The following is a 20,845-nucleotide window of genomic DNA, read 5'->3' as shown; positions in this document are numbered from 1 at the left end:
ATTATTAAACTACTGAATCTTAGTTTTCTTATCTATGTCGAATGGTCTCAATTATAATTTGGAACAGCTAGGCTCAAGTTGGCACTTAGAACAGCACAAGAATCACAATACATTTCTCCAGTCCCTTTACTCTCCCACAATTGTAGATAACAATTTACTATTTTCTCCTTTTTCCCTTTGTTCTTAAACCTTGCAACATCCTCATTATCTTTGATCTTCAATCAAAGAACTTTTGTGCTGGGGATGGAGCTCGGTGGTAGAGGTCCTGCCTGGTATGCATGAGGCCCTGGGTTCCATTCCCAGCACAAAAAAAAAAAAAAAAAAAAAACTTTTGATGCACCTTGTCTGCTTTCTACACACAGAACTGTGCCAGGTGAGGTGGTATTCCTGCATTTTAATTCTTTCTCACTGAGATTCAGCCATGTGAACTATAAGTTCAAAAGCAAGATCAAACCCAAATCTACAGACAAGAAGGTAGTCAAGAGTCCTCCTATTCTGTTGAGACTGGATTTTTCTGAAGCCCAGTGAACAAGCTCAACAAGAGCTACCAAATGAAAAAATCAGGATATTATACCAAGTCAAGAGAGAAAATGAAGCAGCACCTGAGGTTCAAGGGCTTGACAATAAGCCAGTCTGGCTCAGGCAGAGAGGAAATATATATGGAGATGGGACTGATGTCAAGAAAGAAATTCTTTCAAACCTAGAACCTATTAAAACTCCAGAAGCAGGTGAAATGCAATCACTAGTTTCAACAAAGATAAGTTGGAACCATGCATGCAGTCTTTATGTTAAAACTTTGACCTTATTTTTTTTTGGAAGGGGAGGGGGTAATTAGGGATTGAACCAGAGGTGCTTAACCATGGAGCCACATCCCCAGCCTGTTTGGAGTGGTGGGTTTTTTTTTTGTTGTTGTTGTTGTTGTTTGTTTGTTTGTTTGTTTGTTTTGGTTCTCACTTTTTTTTTTTTTTTTTTTGAGACAGGGTCTCACTAAGTTGCTGAGGCTGGCTTTGAACTCACAATCCTCCTGACTCAGCTTCCCAAGATGCTGGATTACAGGCATATGCCACCAAACCCATCTTAACATTAAATTCTATAAATAAAAGCTTTACAGTATCTATGGAGGGAGAGGAGGAGGGAGAGAAGGAAGGGTAGAGAGGGGACAGAGAGAGAGAGAGAGAGAGAGAGAGAGAGAGAGAGAAATATTCACTTCCAATAGCCCATCTACTGTCTTGTGTCCATCCTTACTATTTTGTGTGACTCAGTGGTTCTAGTAAATATGAATCTCTTTTCACTTGTACACTAAATACCATCCTCTTTCTATATCAAGGACAGGGTCCTAGCAAATTTCCCCACCCTTATATATCTGCAAAATCTTTTTTTTCTTTCTGCTGGCTCTTTGATGGTGGGGGAGAGTGTTTCTGGGGATTGAATCCAGGGACTCTTGCATGCTAAGCAAGCACCCTACCACTGAACTACATTCCCAGACCCTTCTACTGGATCATTTCTAACAGTACTTCTGACTTTTCTTACATGTGAAGTTCAAATAATAGTCTGGACAAGGAGAGGCTAAAACATAGCATCAAATGTATTAATTTACATAAAGTGCATAGAACCATGACTGACATATAATAGGCATTATACATGTTAGCTCTATTATGCTTTACATATATTGTCATATTTAATTCTTACAATAACTCTATGCCATAGATGCTACTTTTATCCTAATTATACAGATGAGGACACTAAGACTCAATAATGTTAAGTAATGCACCCAAGGTCTCAACTCCTAAGTGGAGGGTCATGATTGATTTTAAAGCACATACTCTTAAGCACTATACAAGGGGTTCTTGGCTATTAGTACTGCCTAAGATGCTTTTGAAAAAGGCAGATTTGAACCTAACTCCTGATCTATGAAATCACAATCTTCAGAGGATGGAGTTTGGAAATCTGCTTTTATAAAAAGCATCCTAGTTTATTTTGATGAAGTGATGTCGTGACCACATTTGAGAAACTCCTTTATATATCCTTTCGAGTATACACAGAAAACAAAGGAGAAAAAACAGGCAACCAGTTAACAGTAGATATTTTACAAGATAGAAGAGATTAGATTATAGGGGACTTACATTTTCTAAATAAATAAAAAGTAAAAATTATCCCACTTTCTACCATTGTGATTTAGTTTAGGTTTTCATCATTGTGGCTAAAATATCTGACTAGAACAATTCAGAGGTGGAAAAGTTTATTTTCAGATCACACATCCAGTCCTTGGTTGGCTGACTCCATTGCTCTGGGTCCAAGATGAGGCAAAGTATTATGGCAGAAGGACTGGATGGAGGAAAGCTGCTCACCTCACAGTAGCCAAGAAACAAGGAGAAAGAAGCAAGAGCCAGAGGGACAAGTTATATTCCCAAAGGGCATGCCCCCAGTGACCCACCTTCTCCAGCCACACCTCACCTGACTACAGCTACCATCCAGTACAGCAGTCCTTTCAAATTACTAATGCATGAAGTGGATTAATTTATGATTAGGTTATAGCTCCCATAATCCTAGTAATTTTACCACTGTCATTAACATAAGAGCTTTTGGGGGACATCTCATATCCAAACAATAACACATTGCTAACATTTTTAATATTTTTTCAAGTTTCTCCCTATTCAGACCAGGAAGTTGTTTTGTTTTGTTTTTTGCAACGTTGGAATCATAATGTAAATAGGATTTCACATTTTACATATGATTTTCACATATCATATTCTGAGCATTTCACTATGTAATTATGTATATAAGAGGTTACTAAACAAAGTATGTATACTAGGGAATGAAGTGAAATAGCAAGCTCACCAGAGAAAAACATGGCAGGATTGTATGGATAGTGTTAAGTGCCCACACAAGTTCTGAGTTTATCATTTACTGAGAACCCACTCAACTTTGTTTGAGGCTTTTCTCTAGCAATGTATAGCTACTTGGGTATAGGCATAGAGAAGAAACAAGGGTTAACTCAAGTTTGTGATTTTATTACTAAGTGTATGACAGAGGAGAAAAGAGTTTAGGTGTTGAACACATTTGTAAGAAATGATTATGTAATAAGTATAAATTGGACTGGCAGGACCCTCATCTGTAGTGGATTCTACTTTCTAGAGGTGATGGTGGAGCTTAAAAGTGTTTGGAGCCATGAGACAGTCATCCAAATAGAGTAGTCCCAATGGCCTGAGCAAAGACTTAAGGTGCAGATGATTGTCATGTAGGCAATATGGAGAAGGCACTTACTGCTAAGATGCACTCTTCCAAGAAACACAAGTAATATACCCCTCAGCACAGGCAATGCATAGTACTCCATGGCATAGTAAGGAAGGATCTGATTGAGCAGTAAGAATAGAAATTGACCTCTACAACGAAAACTACAGAACACTAAAAAAAGAATTGAAGAAGACAGAAAGATCTCCCATGCTCTTGGATAGGCAGAATTAATATTGTCAAAATGGTTATACTACCAAAACTGTTGTACAAATTTAACGCAACTCCTATTAGAATCCCAATGACATTCTTCATAGAACTAGAAAAAGCAATCATGAAACTCATTTGGGAAAATAAGAGACCCAGAATAGCCAAAGCAATCCTTAGCAAGAAGAGTGAAGCAGGAGGCATCACAATACCAGACCTTAAACTGTATTACAAAGCTATAGTAACAAAAACAACATGGTATTGGCACCAAAATAGACATATAGACCAATGGTACAGAACAGAAGACACAGAGGCAAACCCACATAAATATATTTATCTCATAATAGACAAAGGTGCCAAAAAATACATTCTATCTTTTCTTTAGAAAAGATAGCCTATTCAACAAATGGTGCTGGGAAAACTGGAAATCCACATATAGCACAATAAAATTACAACCCTGTCTCTCTCACCCTGCACAAAAATCAGCTCAAGAGCTAGGGTTGTGGCTCAGTGGTAGAGCACTTTCCTAGCACATGCGAGGCCCTGGGTTCAATCCTCAGCACCACATAAAAAAGGTATTGTGTTCAACTACAACTAAAAAAATAAATATATTTTAAAAAATCAACTCAGAGTGGATCAAAGACTTAGATACTAGAACAGAGCCCCTACAACTAGTAGAAGAAAAAATAGGCTCAAATCTTCATCATGTTGGCTTAGGACCAAACTTCTTTACAAGACTCCTAAAGTGTAAGAAGTAAAATCAAGAATCAGGGGCTGGGGATGTGGCTCAAGTGGTAGCACGCTTGCCTGGCATGTGCGGTGCACTGGGTTCGATCCTCAACACCACATAAAAATAAAAAATAAAGACATGTGTCCACCTAAAACTAAAAAGTAAATATTTAAAAAATCAAGAATCAATAGATAGGATGGTTTCAAACTAAAAAGCTTCTTCTCAGCAAAGGAAACAATCAACAATGTGAAGAGAGAACCTACAGTTTGGGAGAAAATCTTTACCACACTCATCTCAGATAGAGCACTAATCTCCAGGATATATAAAGAACTCAAAAAAACTTAACACCAAAAAAAACAAATAACCCCATCAATAAATGGGCTAAGGAATTGAACAGACACATCACAGAAGAAGAAATATAATTGATCGGCAAATATATGAAAAACCGTTCATCATCTCTAGCAATTAGAGAAATGCAAAGCAAAACTACTCTAGGATTTCATCTCACTCCAGTTCAGAATAACAGTTATTAAGAATAAAAGCAGCAGCTCAGGAGGTGAAGGCAGGAGGATCCAGAGTTCAAAGCCAGCTTCAGCAATTTAGCGAGGCGCTAAGCAACTCAGTGAGACCCTGTCTCTAATAAAATATGGCTAGGGATGTGGCTCAGTGGTTGAGTGACCCTGAGTTGAATCCCTGGTAACCCCCTCCCCCCAAAAGAATACAAGCAACAATAAGTGTTTGTGAGCATATGGGAGAAAAGTCATACTCTTATATTGCTGGTGGGACTGCAAATTGGGGCAACCAATCTGGAAAGCAGTATGGTCAATCCTTAGAAAACTTGGAATGAAACCACCATTTGACCCAGCTATCCCACTCCTTGGTCTATATCCAAAGGACTTAAAAATCAACGTACTATAGTGACGCAGCCACATCAATGTTTATAGCAGCACAATTCACAATAGCTAAACTGTGGAAGCAACCTAGATGCCCTTCAGTAGATGAATGGATACATAAAAGGTGGTATATATACACAACAAAATATTACTCAGCCTTAAAGAAGAATGAAATTACAGTATTTGCAGGTAAATGGATGGAGCTGGAGAATATCATGCTAAGTGAAATAAGTCAAACCCAGAAAACCAAAGGCTGAGTGTTTTCTCTGATAAGTGTATGCTGATCCATAATGGGAGCAGGTAGGGAAGAATGAAGGAACTTTGGATTGGGCAGAGGGGAGGGAGGGAAGGGAGGGGTGTAGGGGTAGGAAGGACAGTGGAATAAGATGGACATTTGTCCTATATATGTATATGATTACACTATTGATGTGACTCTCCACTATGTACAGAGGAATGTGTTGTGATCCATTTAAGTACAACATGTCAAAATGCATTCTACTGCCATGTATAACTAATTAGAACAATTTTTAAAAAATAGAAATTGATATAAGTATACTGTAAAATTCCAGTTAGGTTAGATTTAGGGTTCACCCCTATAGGTCTTTCTGATAATAGACAGTGGTTCAGTCTTTTAAGGTGGACTCTTTCTCCCTGTGGTACTGAGAGGCTCAGGAGGCTCTGATATACATCTTCCTCCAACTCTTGGGTCTGTTTTGCTCCTTGTTCTCCAAAATCCTGTGAACTCTTGGTGCCTCATCTAGGTTTTTACCAATTTTCTCATAAATACATAGTTTACTGATTAAACTTTGCATACTCTCTTGATAAGTGCAAATATTTTTAATGTTTATGGCCTCAGAAATAAAAACTTTAACTTTATAACTATTGTTCATCAAATGGATTTCAAGAGCGTATTTTGGAAGTAATAATCCTAAACATCCTGGACACAATGCATGCATTAGATCAATAATTGTTTGACTTTCTGTAAGTGAAAAAAAAGCACAAAAATGTTTTTCATTAATTTATATCATACTGCTGAGTGAAAAGAAAGGATGTGAGGGCTGGGGCTGTAGCTCACTGGTAGAGTGCCCGCCTCGCATGTGTGAAGCACTGGGTTCGATCGGCAGCACCACATAAAAATAAAGATATTGTGTCCAATTACAACTAAAAATATATTTTCTTAAAAAAAGAAAGGATGTTACAAAGTATAAGTAGTATGCCATCATTTGGTGGGGGGAGAATAAAAAGAATGTATATAGGAATGCTTATATAAGTACAGAACATCCTAGGGGTTCATAGTATCTGTGGTTGTCTCCAAGAAGGAAGAATAGATGCTGGAGGTTATGGAGAAAGGGAGGCTTATTTATTTCTTAATTCCCCCAATGTTTAATCATAAAATATTTCAAACATATAGACAAGCTGAAAGAATTACCCATAGGGAACACTAGTATTTGCCACCCAGACTTTGTCATGAACTATATTTGCTTTATTAATCTTTCTACTCAACCATCAATCTACCTTAGTTTTTGATACACTGCAAAATAAATTGTAAATATAACTTCACTTAACCCCTACATTCTAGATAATGGACATGATTAACTGAATTTCAAATTGTGTTTACCATATTTTCTTTTGAATGAAATGTATCCATATTAAGGATACATTGGCTGAATTCTGACAAATGCATAAATCAGAATAACCCTAATCTCTATCACAATACTGTTAAAAAAAAAAAAAAAACAGAAACCCAGAAAACAGAAGAAGGCCTACTTTTGATTGCATTGCTTTTAGCATCTTTAGAATTTTGTGCCATATGCTTGTGTTCTCTATTTTAAAAGTAAATATTTAAATATCTCAAATATTTAGACTTTTTTAGCCAGGCATGATGGCATATACCTGTAATCCCAGTGATTTAGTAGGGTGAGGCAGGAGAATCTCAAGTTCAAGGCCAGCCTGGGCAACTTAGGTCCCGTCTCATAATTTAAAAAAACAAAGTGTTGGGAATGTATATCATTAGTAGAGTGCTGCAGGGTTCAATCCTCAGCATTGGAAAAAAATGTAAACATATATATATATACACACACACACACACACACACACACATATATTTTTATAATAATGGATCATTGAGTCTAAATTAGATGAGAAACAAAACAAAAACAGGAGGAGGTGATACATGACAAGGAAGTGATATATGACAATGGAATGAACTCATTGATGTTAAAGAGTTGTAGTGGTGGTGTTACCAGACAACTCTTTTGGCTAGACAGTGGGATGTTGGAATGGAGTTTTCAAAAGTAGTCATTAAGATTCATTCATAAGGGTCCATTCATAAGGAATGTGTGGCTTGTATGAATGAAGATTAAGATATTAGTTCTTCTTTCTACCATGTCTCAAGTGCACAGTATATTTTTCCCTTGTAACATTTAGTACTCCAACACTATAAGTAATTTAGCTAACTCTCCCAGTCCACAGGGGATTGCAAGGATACCAAAATCCTTGTATGCCCATGTCTTATATAAGATGGTGTAGTATTTGCATATAATATACACACATACTCCTGTATAGTTTAAATCATCTCTACATTATTATAATACATGTTAATAATGTAAGTACTATGTAAATAATTGTTTTACTGTATTGTTTAGCCAATAATGATAAGGGATAAAAAAGTCAGTTACACATAACATTTTTTCCCAATTATTTTTCACCTGTGGTTGTTTGAATTCACATACATGGAACTCACGGATTTGGAGGGTCAAATGTATTTGAGTAACTATGCTTAATATTTGGTTCCCTTCATAAATTCCAAGAAGGCAGAGGTTTTCTGTTTTATTTAATCCTGTATTTCCAGCACCTACCACATAAAGAATTGGAGTCCTTAGGTAGCCTTACCTCTTTGTTTTGCTTTACTCCAGAGCTTATTTACTTCTACATATTATGAGGGTGTGAACAAATACTGTTTTAAAACTTGCATAATACAATACCAGGTATCCTGTAAACTCGGTATAAATAATGTTCCCTTCCTTAGGCCAGTGATTTGTAGTTTGAAGGGATAAAATTAGCGGGCTATGATTTAGGATATTCTAGGCTAGTGTTCCTTCAAGGAATCCAATTAATACTCATCCCCTAATCTTTTTTAAAATATATTTTTAGTTGTTAATGGACACAATATCTTTATTTACTTATTATGTGGGTGCTGAGGATCAAACCCAATGCCTTACACATGCTAGGCAAGTGCTCTACCACTCAGCTACAGCCCCAGCCCTGACCACTTAAGCTTTAATAGAATATTTAAGTACCAGTCACTCCTGATCAGAAATGTCAATAGTTAACACGTTTGTGCATTCACTCATTCAACAGACATTTACGGGTTCCTTCTCTGAGCCAGTTATTTAATACAGCTGTCATGATCCCTGCATGATAATGTATCTCATCTCCTCTAACCCGAAGTCCCCAGGTCTGGGGTGAGCGGCAAGCTACTACGGGCAAGGGGTGAGGGTGAGGGGAACTTCCAGTCTCGCCAGCAGAGGGCGCGCCCCCGCCCTCCGGACTCAGTAGGCTTCTAGGCTCCCATGCTCGCTCCCGAGCGCGCCCCCGTCCGCCGCATCACGTGATGCGGCCACGGAACCTGAGCTGCAGGGCCTAAGCCGAGTTAAATTCGTTGCCGGTGGCCGCTGTGGGTGCAACCACAAAGGCTAATCCGAAGGAGTGGGGGAGTCCGTTAGAGTCGATGCTTCTTCCTCGAAGTCAGGTCGGCTCCTGTTACCGTCTCACCATTCGTTGCTCCTGTCTCTCTGAGCTTTTGCATGAGCTCTTTCGTGTGGGGAAGCTCCAGTGACCATGTAGGGGAAAAAAGCGAGGAAGCTCCGGTGCCTAGGACGAGGTCAACGCTGCCGGCACGCCGCCCGAGCGCCCTGAACACCCCGGGTACGGGCCACTGGGCCCGTGGGCCCTGGTGGGAACTCCGGCCTCCTGTTGTGGCCTGGCCCGGAGCGCCACGAATTCTCGCCTCGTCTCGCGAGAGTCTAAGTTGAAGGAACATGGCGACGTCTAATCTGTTAAAGGTAAGACCCTTACTCCAGCTTGCTTTTTACTCCATAGCCTCCGGGTTCAGCTCTTCGAGAACGGCTTGGTTCAAGTTCAGTGGCGAAATGCGGCAGTGCTCCGGGGTTGTCTGCTGGAAGGGAAGCCGCGGTGGCTGCGCCGAGGACCGGGACGCCGTTCCCTGGCCTTGGGGTCGAGAGGCTTTGGTGGTCCCTCCCCTCTCTCTGGCTGACGGGTGTGTGAGAAGCCCTGCCGAGGGCTGGCGGGGAGCAGTGTTTTCTAGGGACCAGCTCTGGCTGGGAACGAGAGATGAATAATCGCTGTGCCCCGACCATTGGGCCATTATTCCTCTTAGGTTCTGTTCATTCTGAAGCAAGAGTCTAGGACGCATAAAAGGGAAATCCAAGAAAATTCTGCCTAACAGGTTTCAATGACTGTACCACAGCTCCTCAATTTCTGTTCTCATACTGTCTGCACGCAATGCGAGTCAGACAGCAGTGCCTCCCACTCCATCCTCCTCCTCCCTTTTCTGCATGCTACACCTTCCTTCCTATTCTCTCATTCTTTGACTTCCTATCCCCTTTCTTTTCCTTAAGAGGCTGTTCCCCAACCTTCACCCCCGTTAGAGGACACTACCAAATGACAGTGAATAAGTGCTGATATTATATCCATCGTTTAGGAAAGTTCTTATCAAATAAAACATTTCAAGTTTTTTATCGCAAAAGAGATATAGGCCCAGAGGGACAGATTCTCCATTATAAGTTTAAAAGTTTGGAGGAGAATGAGGAAGACATGAACTATTCTGCTCTTTAGTATCTTTTGCTTTAACAGTACTGTCTGAAATGGGAGTAGTGATTACCTCTCTCTCAGAGCCATCATTATCCCCTCAGGCAGGGTGAATGGTTATTAAAAATAATAGAATAGAAAATATATTAAAGCGCAAAGTGCATTCTATTATCATGTATAACTAATTAAAACAAATAAGAAAATATATTAAAGTGTACTGAAACCTCATTTTCATATCTTTTTTAAGCCACTAAATTAGCTGCCTAATTGAAGTCTTATAAAATAATCAAATTTTACTAAGAGAAATATATCACCTTTTACAAGGGCCTAGAACTAGACTCTGAATTTCTGCCACTTAAGAGCTGTGTGACAAGTTTCCTAATTTCTTGTGCCCACGTTTCCTCATCAGCAAAATGAAATGAGCAATAACACCTGTTTTGAGCAAGCACTATAATTAAGTGAATTAATGTAAAGTTCTTGTAACTGTGCCTGGCACTTAATTAGTATACAATACAGTAAATTACTAGGACTAATGTTCCTGTTTCTTTGAGAAAACTAATCCATAGGAATTAACTCATTCTACTCTTTCTTTTGTAACAATATAGGAAAGTTTTAATGTATTAGTTCAGAAAGAAAATTTAACTTTTGAAATTAGTGTATCCATGTTTTATGTGGGCAGTATTTTTTGTTACTAGAAATAGTTTTAAGAAATGATTTGGTTCCTTATTCTTTGTGAGTTTTTGACTCATTGATTACTTGGATATGAAGCAAAGTCTCCTCTCCCACCCTCTAAATTCTCTATAGAAAATAGCAAGTTGCTACTCTCTGTACAAAGCCTCACAAAGGATTTTTTTGGAAGAGGTATAAACCTAAAGCTACTTCCATCAATTGCAAGTCAAGTGGTTACCTTGTAAAGATTATGAGTCTGTATCTACAACATACACCAAAGAGTGGGACCAAACAAACAAAACCTGCCAGGCATTATAGAAAATGGGCACTTACGGTTTAGGGTAAAAGGACACTTAGGGTTAGGGTAAAAAGATCACGAGGAAATTAGGAGCATCTTACTTTCAAGATAGCCCTTACTCTCTCTTTTCCTTCTCATGTGTAAACCTGAGTTTCTTAAATAAATCTCTGCTAGTGCCTTTTTTTTTTAAGTGCTTTAACTTAAACAATGTTTAAATAACTTTCATAAATAAAAGGAAGGCGATAATGCATTGAAAATGAGTGACTCCATTATATTAGTAAACTTGAAGACAGATGCCAAAAAATACTTTGGAAAAATTTCAATAAAATTATTTTATGAAATGTTAACTATGGGAAAAAGCAGCATTTCTAAATGAATATTATATAGCATGTGATTTTAAATATGTATAACTTATGTTATATAGTGGCTTTACAAATAGACATTTGGTTCTGTTATCTATTAACAAAAGTTTATGTATTCAAGTTGGCCAGAAAACTTTTTTTTTCTTCATGTTATTGGGAAGTGGGAGGATTGCCTCATACTCCTACATTAAAAAGTAGTAATTATAGAGTGGGAAAATGGAAGTTTATCTTCTGGAAGAAATATAGTGAGAACCTACCACGTCTAGAACATAATTTGTAGCATCATTTAAATGCAAGGCTGTAGGTACCTTGAATAGAGACAGGGCTGACTTCGGAGTGACCAAATTAGCCTCATTTCCATTTTTTTTTTTTTTTTTTTTTTTGGGGATTGAACCCAGGGCCTGTGCATGCAAAATCATGCACTCTACCAACTGAGCCATATCCCCAGCCTTCATTTCCTTTTTTGACAGGATTAGTTGACTGGTTTATTAGTGAGATGCTGTTGACATTGTGCAATTAGATTTCACCATGGCACATTTGACAAATTGATCATGTCTAGTGGTCAAAATAGAGATATGTGAGCTAAATAAGAGTTGATTATAATTTAAACAACTTTACCTGGAAAACGATGAATAATAAACAGTCATCAACCCTAAAGGGAGTACTTTAGTGTCCTACTGAAAGTATATATTCTTTAGTTATTTACCAGTAACTTTGATGAAATCAAGTTTATTGAGTTTGTGGGTGACAGAAGAAGTTAAAGGAATAGCTAATGTTTTGAAAGATAATATTCAGAACTTTCTTGACGTGAAACTTGTTAGAGCCCAGTGCAATAAAAAACACCAAATTTTTTAATATTGGAAGTTGATTAAAATAATTTTATTCTTTTTAAAGCAAATGGACTGTTGCTGAATCTGAGAATTCTTTTGGTTATACAAAGATTTGTGTAGTACATTTTGACATACAATTATCAACTGCTCAGAGGCTTATATTTACAAAACCTTTTCCATATTGCTACTTTATCTTGTTTTTTTCTTTCGTTGTTTTATAGAACATTTATAGTAATCTGATAGTTTTACCTTGTGTTTTAGATTACTTGTGTCTAATTCTAACATAATTGTTCCTTTTCTTTTGCAGTTATCTGGGCCCTCAGTGCTCATTTTCTTCATGTCTAGTTAATTATCCTACTTCAAAAAGCAATCTTTCAAACCTCTTTTTTTTCTTCTTCTGATCCTTACTTTTCTTAATTCTTGCCCATTACTTTATGTAGCTATTGGGAATGTCCTTAATTACGTTGGTCAATACCACAAATTTTTTTAGTGTTCCCTATATACTGCTGTTTTTCCATGCCACCTCCTAAATTGCTGCTTTCCCTCTGTCCTAGCTTGGTCCTAGTTTTACCCCCTGAACTTGATGGCATGTTCCCCCAATTTTTCCCCCACTTCTATGCCAATAAGAAAAGTTCACGTATTTCTTTATATAAATATAATGTGTGTTCTGCTTCTGTCTCAAACTTTTGCTCTTTCTCTTTATTCACTGTCACAATTCTTGAAAAAGCAGCCCCCATTTGCTGCCTTTATTATTCTTCACCTTTTTCCTTAATTTCCCCCACCCAATTATGTTGAAGCTGCCAAGTCTTCAGTGTGCCAGCAACCTTATGATTGCCAAGAGATTCTTCTTTGATAATGTTCATTCTATCTTATGATTTTATTGCTCACTTCCTCTGCTTTTCTTTTGTCTTTTTTTTTTCCTTTCTTTTCTTTTTTTTTTCTTTCGTGTGTGTGTGTGTGTGTGTGTGTGTGCGTGTGTGTGTGAGAGAGAGAGAGAGAGAGAGAGAGAGAGAGAGAATACTCTGCTTGGTCCACTGTCTCTCAAATCACTTGTGTTTTTCACTGACCTCCCTCTCTTCCCCCCAACATAATTATTTCTCAGAATTTAATCTTTAGCCCTTTCCTATCTGGGTACTTTTTTTCTGGGACAGTCTTAACTCTCATGATTCCACTATTTTTATCTCTTAGAGCTGATCTGAGCTCTAGACCAAAACACAGTTCTGACCATATCACTTTCCTGCTTAGATACCATTGATGGTTCAAATTCTTTGAGCTCTTTCCAGTTGTGTCTTCTCCTTAATTATCTGTCTCACTGACACACTGCTACCTTGATGGTTACTTGTTGACTCACTAGCATTTTAGAGATTGTCTTTTTTCCTATAACTAACTCTACCTTTCTCCTAATTAGATGTAGAGAGACAAACTGATGAGGTGAGTGGTATACAATCAATTCACGAGAGGATCCAAATTTGAAAGTGAAATGTGAAGCACAATTTTTCTCAGTGAAAAATTTTATCCTTTGAGAAGAAAAAAATTGGAAATAGCAGTGATTCAAAGTGTCTACAGAATTTATTCGTTATTAAATAATTTTATTAGATACCTATATGCAGGACACCAGGAAGAATACAGAGCTATACATATAGCAATGTCCATGCTCTTTGGGAATTTGTCGTATACTAAAGAAGATTGAATGGTACTAATGATTTTACTATAAGGAAGAATTTCAGGTGTAGTACCACCTGCTGTGTGGTCCCTCAGATTGAAGTAGTAATTTCTCAGGGGATGATCAAGGTAAGTTTTGTGGAGAAAGCATTGGAGGTGGATTTTGAAGAATGAGTACTTTTTCTGTACGTGGTGGTTAGAAGAAAATTTGGTAAGAATAGAGACTAGGTCAGTTTGGCTGCAGTATAAGCAGGACTTGTTGCATCCTGTATGGTAGGTGCTCCTTAGAATTGGAGCATAGTAGCACAAAAAATAGGTAAACAGCAGGATAGAAAAGTAAAAAGAAAGTCAGAGTCAGATAGTGAAGGGCCTTTGATGCTACATAAGTAAGTGGGTTTGAAATAAATTTCCATAGATAATGGGGAATATTTGGAAAATATGTGAGCAGAGAGATTGTCAAACTTTCAACCTATTTTGGCTCTTACACACAAAATTTTACTTATGTGCACTCAAAATCTCATTTGTGGGATAGCTGTGGATGAGGAGTATTTGTACTAAAGATATGTTCGTTAAAACCATAGTGAGTCAATGTCTTTATAAGAGCATACCAGGACACAGAAGTGCCTAGAAGCCCACATGAGGACACAGGGAGAACACAGCCACCCATCTGCCTGTCAAACAGAGAGACCTCAGAAGAGCCAAGCCTCCCACACCTTGGTCTCAGATTTTCAGCTTCCAGAACTGTGAGAAAATAAAGTTCTGCTGTTGAAGCAAAAAAAAAAAAAAAAAAAACCATAATGAGTCATTAACTCTACAGGAAATAAATTTAATAATTGAACAAGAAATTGACATTTTTCTAATTCTAACTACATGATGGTGAACCAGGCAGATTCACTCCTGCCCTTGCGTAACTTACATTTTTGTGGGGAAAAGAAACAATAAACATAAGCAAATAAATATGTAGTATAAGTCATATTGTGATAAATACTTTGAAGGAAAACAGTAAAGAATAGAGAATGAAGGTGTTATTTTTGACAAAATGATCAAGGAAGACCTCTGAGGAGGTGGATGATATTTGAGGCAGGACCTTTATGAAGCATGGGAGCAACCATACATGTTTAGGAGAGGAGTTCTGTATTTAGGGAATAGCAAGTGCAATTTACTGAGTCAGGATCGCGTTTGGCAGGGAATATGGATGTGATACCAAGATTTGAATGAATGTTTTCAGTGAATGTGGTTAAGATACATAACTGGGGATTGAACCCAGGAGTGTTCTACCTCAGAAATACAGCCTCAACCCTTTTTAAAAAAATTTATTTTGAGATAGGGTCTTGCTGTATTGACCAGGCTAGTTTCAGACTTACCATCCTCCTGACTCACCTTCCCAAGTAGCTGGGATTACAGGTGTGCACCATACCCAGCCATAGCTAGATTATGCTTTTTAATGTGTCTAGTTGAACATAAAAGAAAGGCTAATTAACTTAGCTTGTCAATTTTTTGCTAGATTGTTAAGAATTGCTATTTTGAAATGGTCATCAAAGAGGGGCGTTGAGCCTTTGGGATGCTTTTCCTCATTTCAGTGTCCTGCCTAGAAATGTGAATGCCTATGACACAGCCTAGAGGGAAACGAATTTAGGGATATGTAAGAATGGGAATGGGAATGGTGGACTAAATCAGTAATAAACTGTGATAATTATAAATGGGAAAACCTTTTGTGCTTTGTGAAAACAAATGTTTACTCAGTTTTGATAAGCTAGAGGTGATGTATGTTAATTAAAGCTACTAAAAGGAAGTGACATTTAAACTTTGAGCGATCAGTCATTTATCAATGGATTTAAAGAGGGAGATTTTAGAATACTAGAAAGTATCAAGAACACACTAGTCATGCCTGTGATCACGAAGTGACCTGGGAGACTGAGTCAGGAGGATCATAAGTTTGAGGGCAACGTCAGCAGTGTAGCAAGACCCAGTCTTAGCATAAAGAATAAAGAGAGCTGGGGATGTAGCTCAGTGTAAAGTGCCCCCCGGGTTCAATTCCCAGTACCCCACCCCACCAAAAAAAAAAAAAAAAANTTTACCCTAAACCGTAAGTGCCCATTTTCTATAATGCCTGGCAGGTTTTGTTTGTTTGGTCCCACTCTTTGGTGTATGTTGTAGATACAGACTCATAATCTTTACAAGGTAACCACTTGACTTGCAATTGATGGAAGTAGCTTTAGGTTTATACCTCTTCCAAAAAAATCCCACCAATTATCAATCTAGTTTAGAAGTGTGGAAAAATAGTCAGGTTTTTCTTATTAGATATTTTGCTTTAAGGCTCTGATGAACCTAGTTAGTGTCACTAAAAGCCATCTGGCTCTTGCCTTTGGTATAGTAGGTAGAATAAATAGGTGCCAGATACGCTCTGCAAACATAGCAGGGTACAACTCAGGTTAAAACATAGATGAACAGTACATACAAATAATGTCAAGGGTAATTGATCTGTGTAACTGGGGTTTGTTCATTCCATAAATGTCTGAATAACTACTTGGCAGGATATTATGCTGAGTGTCTGATACAGTAATGAATATGACAGACAGGGTCCTTAGTCTTTGGAGGGAAAATGCTAACACTACAGAAATAATACACTGCTTAGTTTTTGCCAGTAATGAAGGCTATGATGAAAACACTATATTAAGAGTGTTCAGGGCTGGGGTTGTGGCTCAGTGGTAGAGCGCTCGCCTAGCATGTGTGAGGCCCTGGGTTCGATCCTCAGCACCACATATGAATAAATAAATAAAATAAAGTTATTGTGTCAACTACAACTCTCTCTCTCTCTGAGAGAGAGAGAGAGAGAGAGAGAGTGTGTGTGTGTGTGTGTGTGTGTGTTCAGAAGAGGGGGCTACTATTTTACTTGTTTACAAGTGGCAGAAAATAATTTTTGTTTTTTCCTCAAATTCTGCTTTTTAACTCTGTTGGTTTTCCTTTCTTGCTGATTGATGGCATTTCAGTGAGATTTTTATAGCTTTCTGGTCTTTTTAAAAAGTCCTTTTGGGAGCTGGGGTTGTGGCTCAGTGGCAGAGTGCTTGCCTAGCATGTGTGAGGCACTGGGTTCAATCCTCAACACCACATAAAAATAAAGAAACAAAATAAAGATATTATGTCCATTTATAACTAAAAACGTTTTTAAAAGTTAAAAAAGAAAAAAAGTTCTCTTGGGCCAGGGGGTGTAGCTTGGTGATAAAACACTTGCCTTGTATGCTTGAGGTTCTGGGTTCAATCCCCAGTATTGCAGAAACACAAAAATAAAATAGTGACATTGAACATTTACAAACAAAACAGAACAAAACACCTTAGTCCTAGTAATCTGAATTAAAATTTCAGTCTCATAGCCAATCAAAATGTTTCTTTTACCAGCTCAAAAAGTTGGCTCTGGATGTATAGAGAGAAACACAGGGTGGTTTGGGAAGACCTCTCTGAGGTGACATTGGAACTGAAACCTGAATGATCTGCATTCTAAGGCAAAAGTCTTGAAATGCACTAATGAGTTTAGCGTATTTGAAGGTATTTTAAAAGGCTAGTGTGGCTAGAAAATACTAAGAATATCCAGCATTCAAATATATACTGAGTTTTGTGGTTCTTTTTTTAGATGGGGATTGGCAAATGTGATTTAAAATCATGTAACTGAGAACATTAGTGGGAACCTGCACATTCAAATAGCCAACTAACTTTATAATATACATGAAAGATCTAAAACATGCAACTTGAATTTGTTTTGGGAGTTATTAGAATGCCATCCTGGATATAATCCATAATAAATACCTTCATGACTCCCTGAAAGAAACAAAAAACAGATTAAAAAAAAAAAAAAACCACTAAGCTTGTATTGTGTTCAGTATATTCTGGGCAAGAGCATAGTGAAAAAAACAAATTGCTTTCAGTTGTGTGGATGCTGTGAGGTGTTTTTTGTTTGTTTTGTTTCGGTTTTGATCTTCCCTTCAACTTGTCCTTTCACCCTAACTTTTCTTGTACTTTTGTTAACATTGACGAAGATATAGCAAGAAATATATAACAGTGGGCTGGCATTGCAGCTCAGGGAACAGTGCTTGCCTAGCATGTGTGAGGCACTGGGTTTGATTCTCAGCACTACATATAAATAAGTAAAATAAAGGTTCGTCAACAACTAAAGAATATTAAAAAGAAAAAGAAATATATAACAATAATTACATTCTTTGTGTTCTTTTAAATACAATATGACATCATAAAATATTGTAGTAATATTGATCTTATAATTCAGAGGGGCATGTTTTGTCTTATATGTTATTTAGGGATTTCTGGATATTTCAGGGCAAACCAGTATGTAAATATTTGAATTATTTTGTTGTAAAGTAAGTGCTTATAAAAGCACTTTTGAATTTCAATGGGATATGTGAAGATTTTTAAAGTGATAATATTCTAAAAGAACTATTTGGTATCTTTAATTTCTGGCCTATAACACCTTCGCCCACCTTGAACACATTTTTAAAAAATTAAACTGTCATATTCTTCTGCAGTCTACTTTCTAATGTATGGTTGCTTTTCTTTGAAACACTATCATGGCTACAGGCTAAGAGTCTAGGACTGTACTGGCAATCAGTTTTATAACTGATTTCTTCCATTAGAGACTTTTCAGATAAAGCTGAATGTATTTTGTTTGGGTCTGGGCAACCAAGTTATATTAAGAGATCTTTATTTCTTTATATTTATTAAGTCAGGGAAGGGGAACTCAACCTTTGTTCACTTTTTTCCCCTTTTTTAATTAAATATTGTTTTCATCCTATTTCTCCTAATTACTTGTGAAAAACTTTATGCGGATATTTTTTCCTCAGCCTTGAGAGGAAGTCATTAAGTAAAAAGTAACTTAGTAATAAATAAACTTATTTAAAACAAAAGCAGGAGAATACAGAGAAAAAGAAATGAAGATCAGAGTTACAACCTCAGTATCTGCTTAAACTATGACAGGTCCCAAACTGCATTCATCACCTTTTCTAAACCATCCAATTCCATGTATTCTTTCCCTGGCATTTCTTGTTTGGTCAGTGATTCTGCTACTTGTTCATTCGAGTAAGAAATCTGAGAGCCATTTTATATAATTTAAGAGGAAGGAAAAGCCCATGTTTAGGATAACCCATCACCACCATAGAAAAAGTGAGGAAAAAATGTTGTATGTGGGGTTGTCTTTTATATAATTTTCTTAAAACTTTTGGGCTTATGGCCTATTATTTTAAGTTTAGTATCATTTGTACTGTGAATTATATTGAGTGGAGGGAGGAAGTATTGTCATTTGAAAGCCTCAGCCTTAATATGTTGAGTCATTTTCAAAGTTCTTTCTCTCTTTCACAATTAACAGCAAATTATATTATTGTAGAAGTAGTAGTTATAGTTGGAGGACTAATGTAATATTGATAGCCAACCTTTAGACACTTCTCTGAAGATTTCACATATAAAATTCTTCCAACAGTCCTTTCAGGTAGATACTTTATTAAATCCATTTTAAGTAGATGTAATTGAAGTACAGAGTTTAAGTAATTTGCTTTAAGTTTACACAGCTGGCAAGTAGCTAAGCCATAGTTCTATTATAAAGTTGCTTTGTGAATATCTTATATCTGCATCTTCCTATTTCAGTGCCTTAAGTTTATTGTTTCATCATGTATTGCTCTTGTGAACTATCTCAGTAGTTTTTTGTTCAACTCCCTTTCAGTTTTTTATTTAGTGAATTTATAGGTGACTTTTCTATGAGTTAAATATAGAGAAGTCACCTATAAATTCATTAATAGCCACTGGCTATCCCTCTCCCAATTTAAAGAAATATCTTATTTAATGCATTAAAATCTGTTATTGTTGCTTATTTTGCTTAGATTGATTGACTGCTTTCTTACTTTCTGGCACAAAAAGAGTGTTCCAGAATCATCTCTGTCCCAACCTTGGAATTAGCATTTTCTCTGAGGAGTCCTTTTTGTGAGTGTGGTATCCTAAAACCCAGGTATGTTTTCTCAGTATGCTCATTGCTATTGTAGTGTTGCTCCTTCCAGGCCCTCAGTGGCTGAGCTAGGACACAGACGGTGAAGCACATATGCATATATATACACACAAGCACACCCCTATACTTATTTTTTTGTCTCTGTTATAAAAAAAAAAAAAATGTTAGTTTACCCCAATCCCTCCAATTCCATTCCAACACCACAAGGTTTATTCTATCATCCTTTTCCACATATATAACTTCTTTCACAGCTAGAATCCTGGTTTTTAGACTGAATTAAATATTCAAGAAGGAAGGATGGAAGGGTGGAAGTTGAGAGGCTAATATAACATTCTTAACATTTACAGGTGTCAAGTTAACTATAAATTCCTAAAGCTCGTAATTCTTTTATGGTTGAAAAAATAGATTTACTTATTAAATAAACACTAAAAACTCAAGAATTAGTGAATAATATTAGCATGACAGTTTTAAAAGTAAATTTTATTAAAGTATGGTCTACATACAGAAATGCACACAAATCCTAAGTGTGGCATTAGATACATTTTAATAAAGTAAAAACAACCGCATAATCAGCATCCTGATCTAGAAATATTAACAATATGCTGAAAAACTGCTCTTCTCTTGTACTCTTCCAGTTTCTAACTTGCAAACTGCTTAAGATAATCACATCTGACTTCTAATCCCAGTAGATATGTTTATCTTTTCATGAACATAGTGTGCATTCTGACTTCCTTGTTCTACATTGTGAGATTCATCTTTATGCTAATTTTTATTGCTATGTAGTATTCCATTGTTGTGAGTCTTCCACAGTTTATCAGTTTTACCATTGACGGACATTTAGGTTGTTTCCATTTTTTTTTTTACTACTTAGAACGAAGATATCAACTTAAGTGTCTTTTGGTTAGAATCCAATATTTGGTATTACCATTCTTTTCTATTTTAGCTTTTAGGTGGTGAATAGTGATATTTCATTGTGGTTTTAATGTGTATTCCCCTGATAATTAATAATGATGGGTACCTTTTATTATGTTTATTCACCATTTATATATCATTTGTGAAGGTCTGTTTAAGTTTTTATCCACTTTTAAAATTAAGTTGTTTTTCTTTTGCTTTTTTTTTTTTTTTTTTTTAAAAA

At 36.8% G+C, this 20,845-nt stretch overlaps 1 protein-coding gene across 1 annotated transcript in view; it reads left to right on the top strand.

Moving 5' to 3' along the window:
- The first annotated feature begins 8,643 nt into the window (after positions 1-8,643).
- Positions 8,644-20,845, top strand: part of Cul5 (cullin 5) — an 83,824-nt gene continuing 71,622 nt past the window's right edge. The window contains exon 1 of the mRNA XM_048795616.1: positions 8,644-9,125. Within this exon, the coding sequence (XP_048651573.1) occupies positions 9,102-9,125 (24 nt within the window). The 5' untranslated portion in view covers positions 8,644-9,101. The remainder of the gene's footprint in view (positions 9,126-20,845) is intronic.

The sequence above is a fragment of the Marmota marmota genome, unplaced genomic scaffold (assembly GCF_001458135.2).
Source record: "Marmota marmota marmota unplaced genomic scaffold, marMar, whole genome shotgun sequence".
Lineage (NCBI taxonomy): Eukaryota > Metazoa > Chordata > Mammalia > Rodentia > Sciuridae > Marmota > Marmota marmota.
The sequence above is the reverse complement of the archived record's forward strand: the minus strand, read 5'-3'. Positions and strand labels throughout refer to the sequence as shown.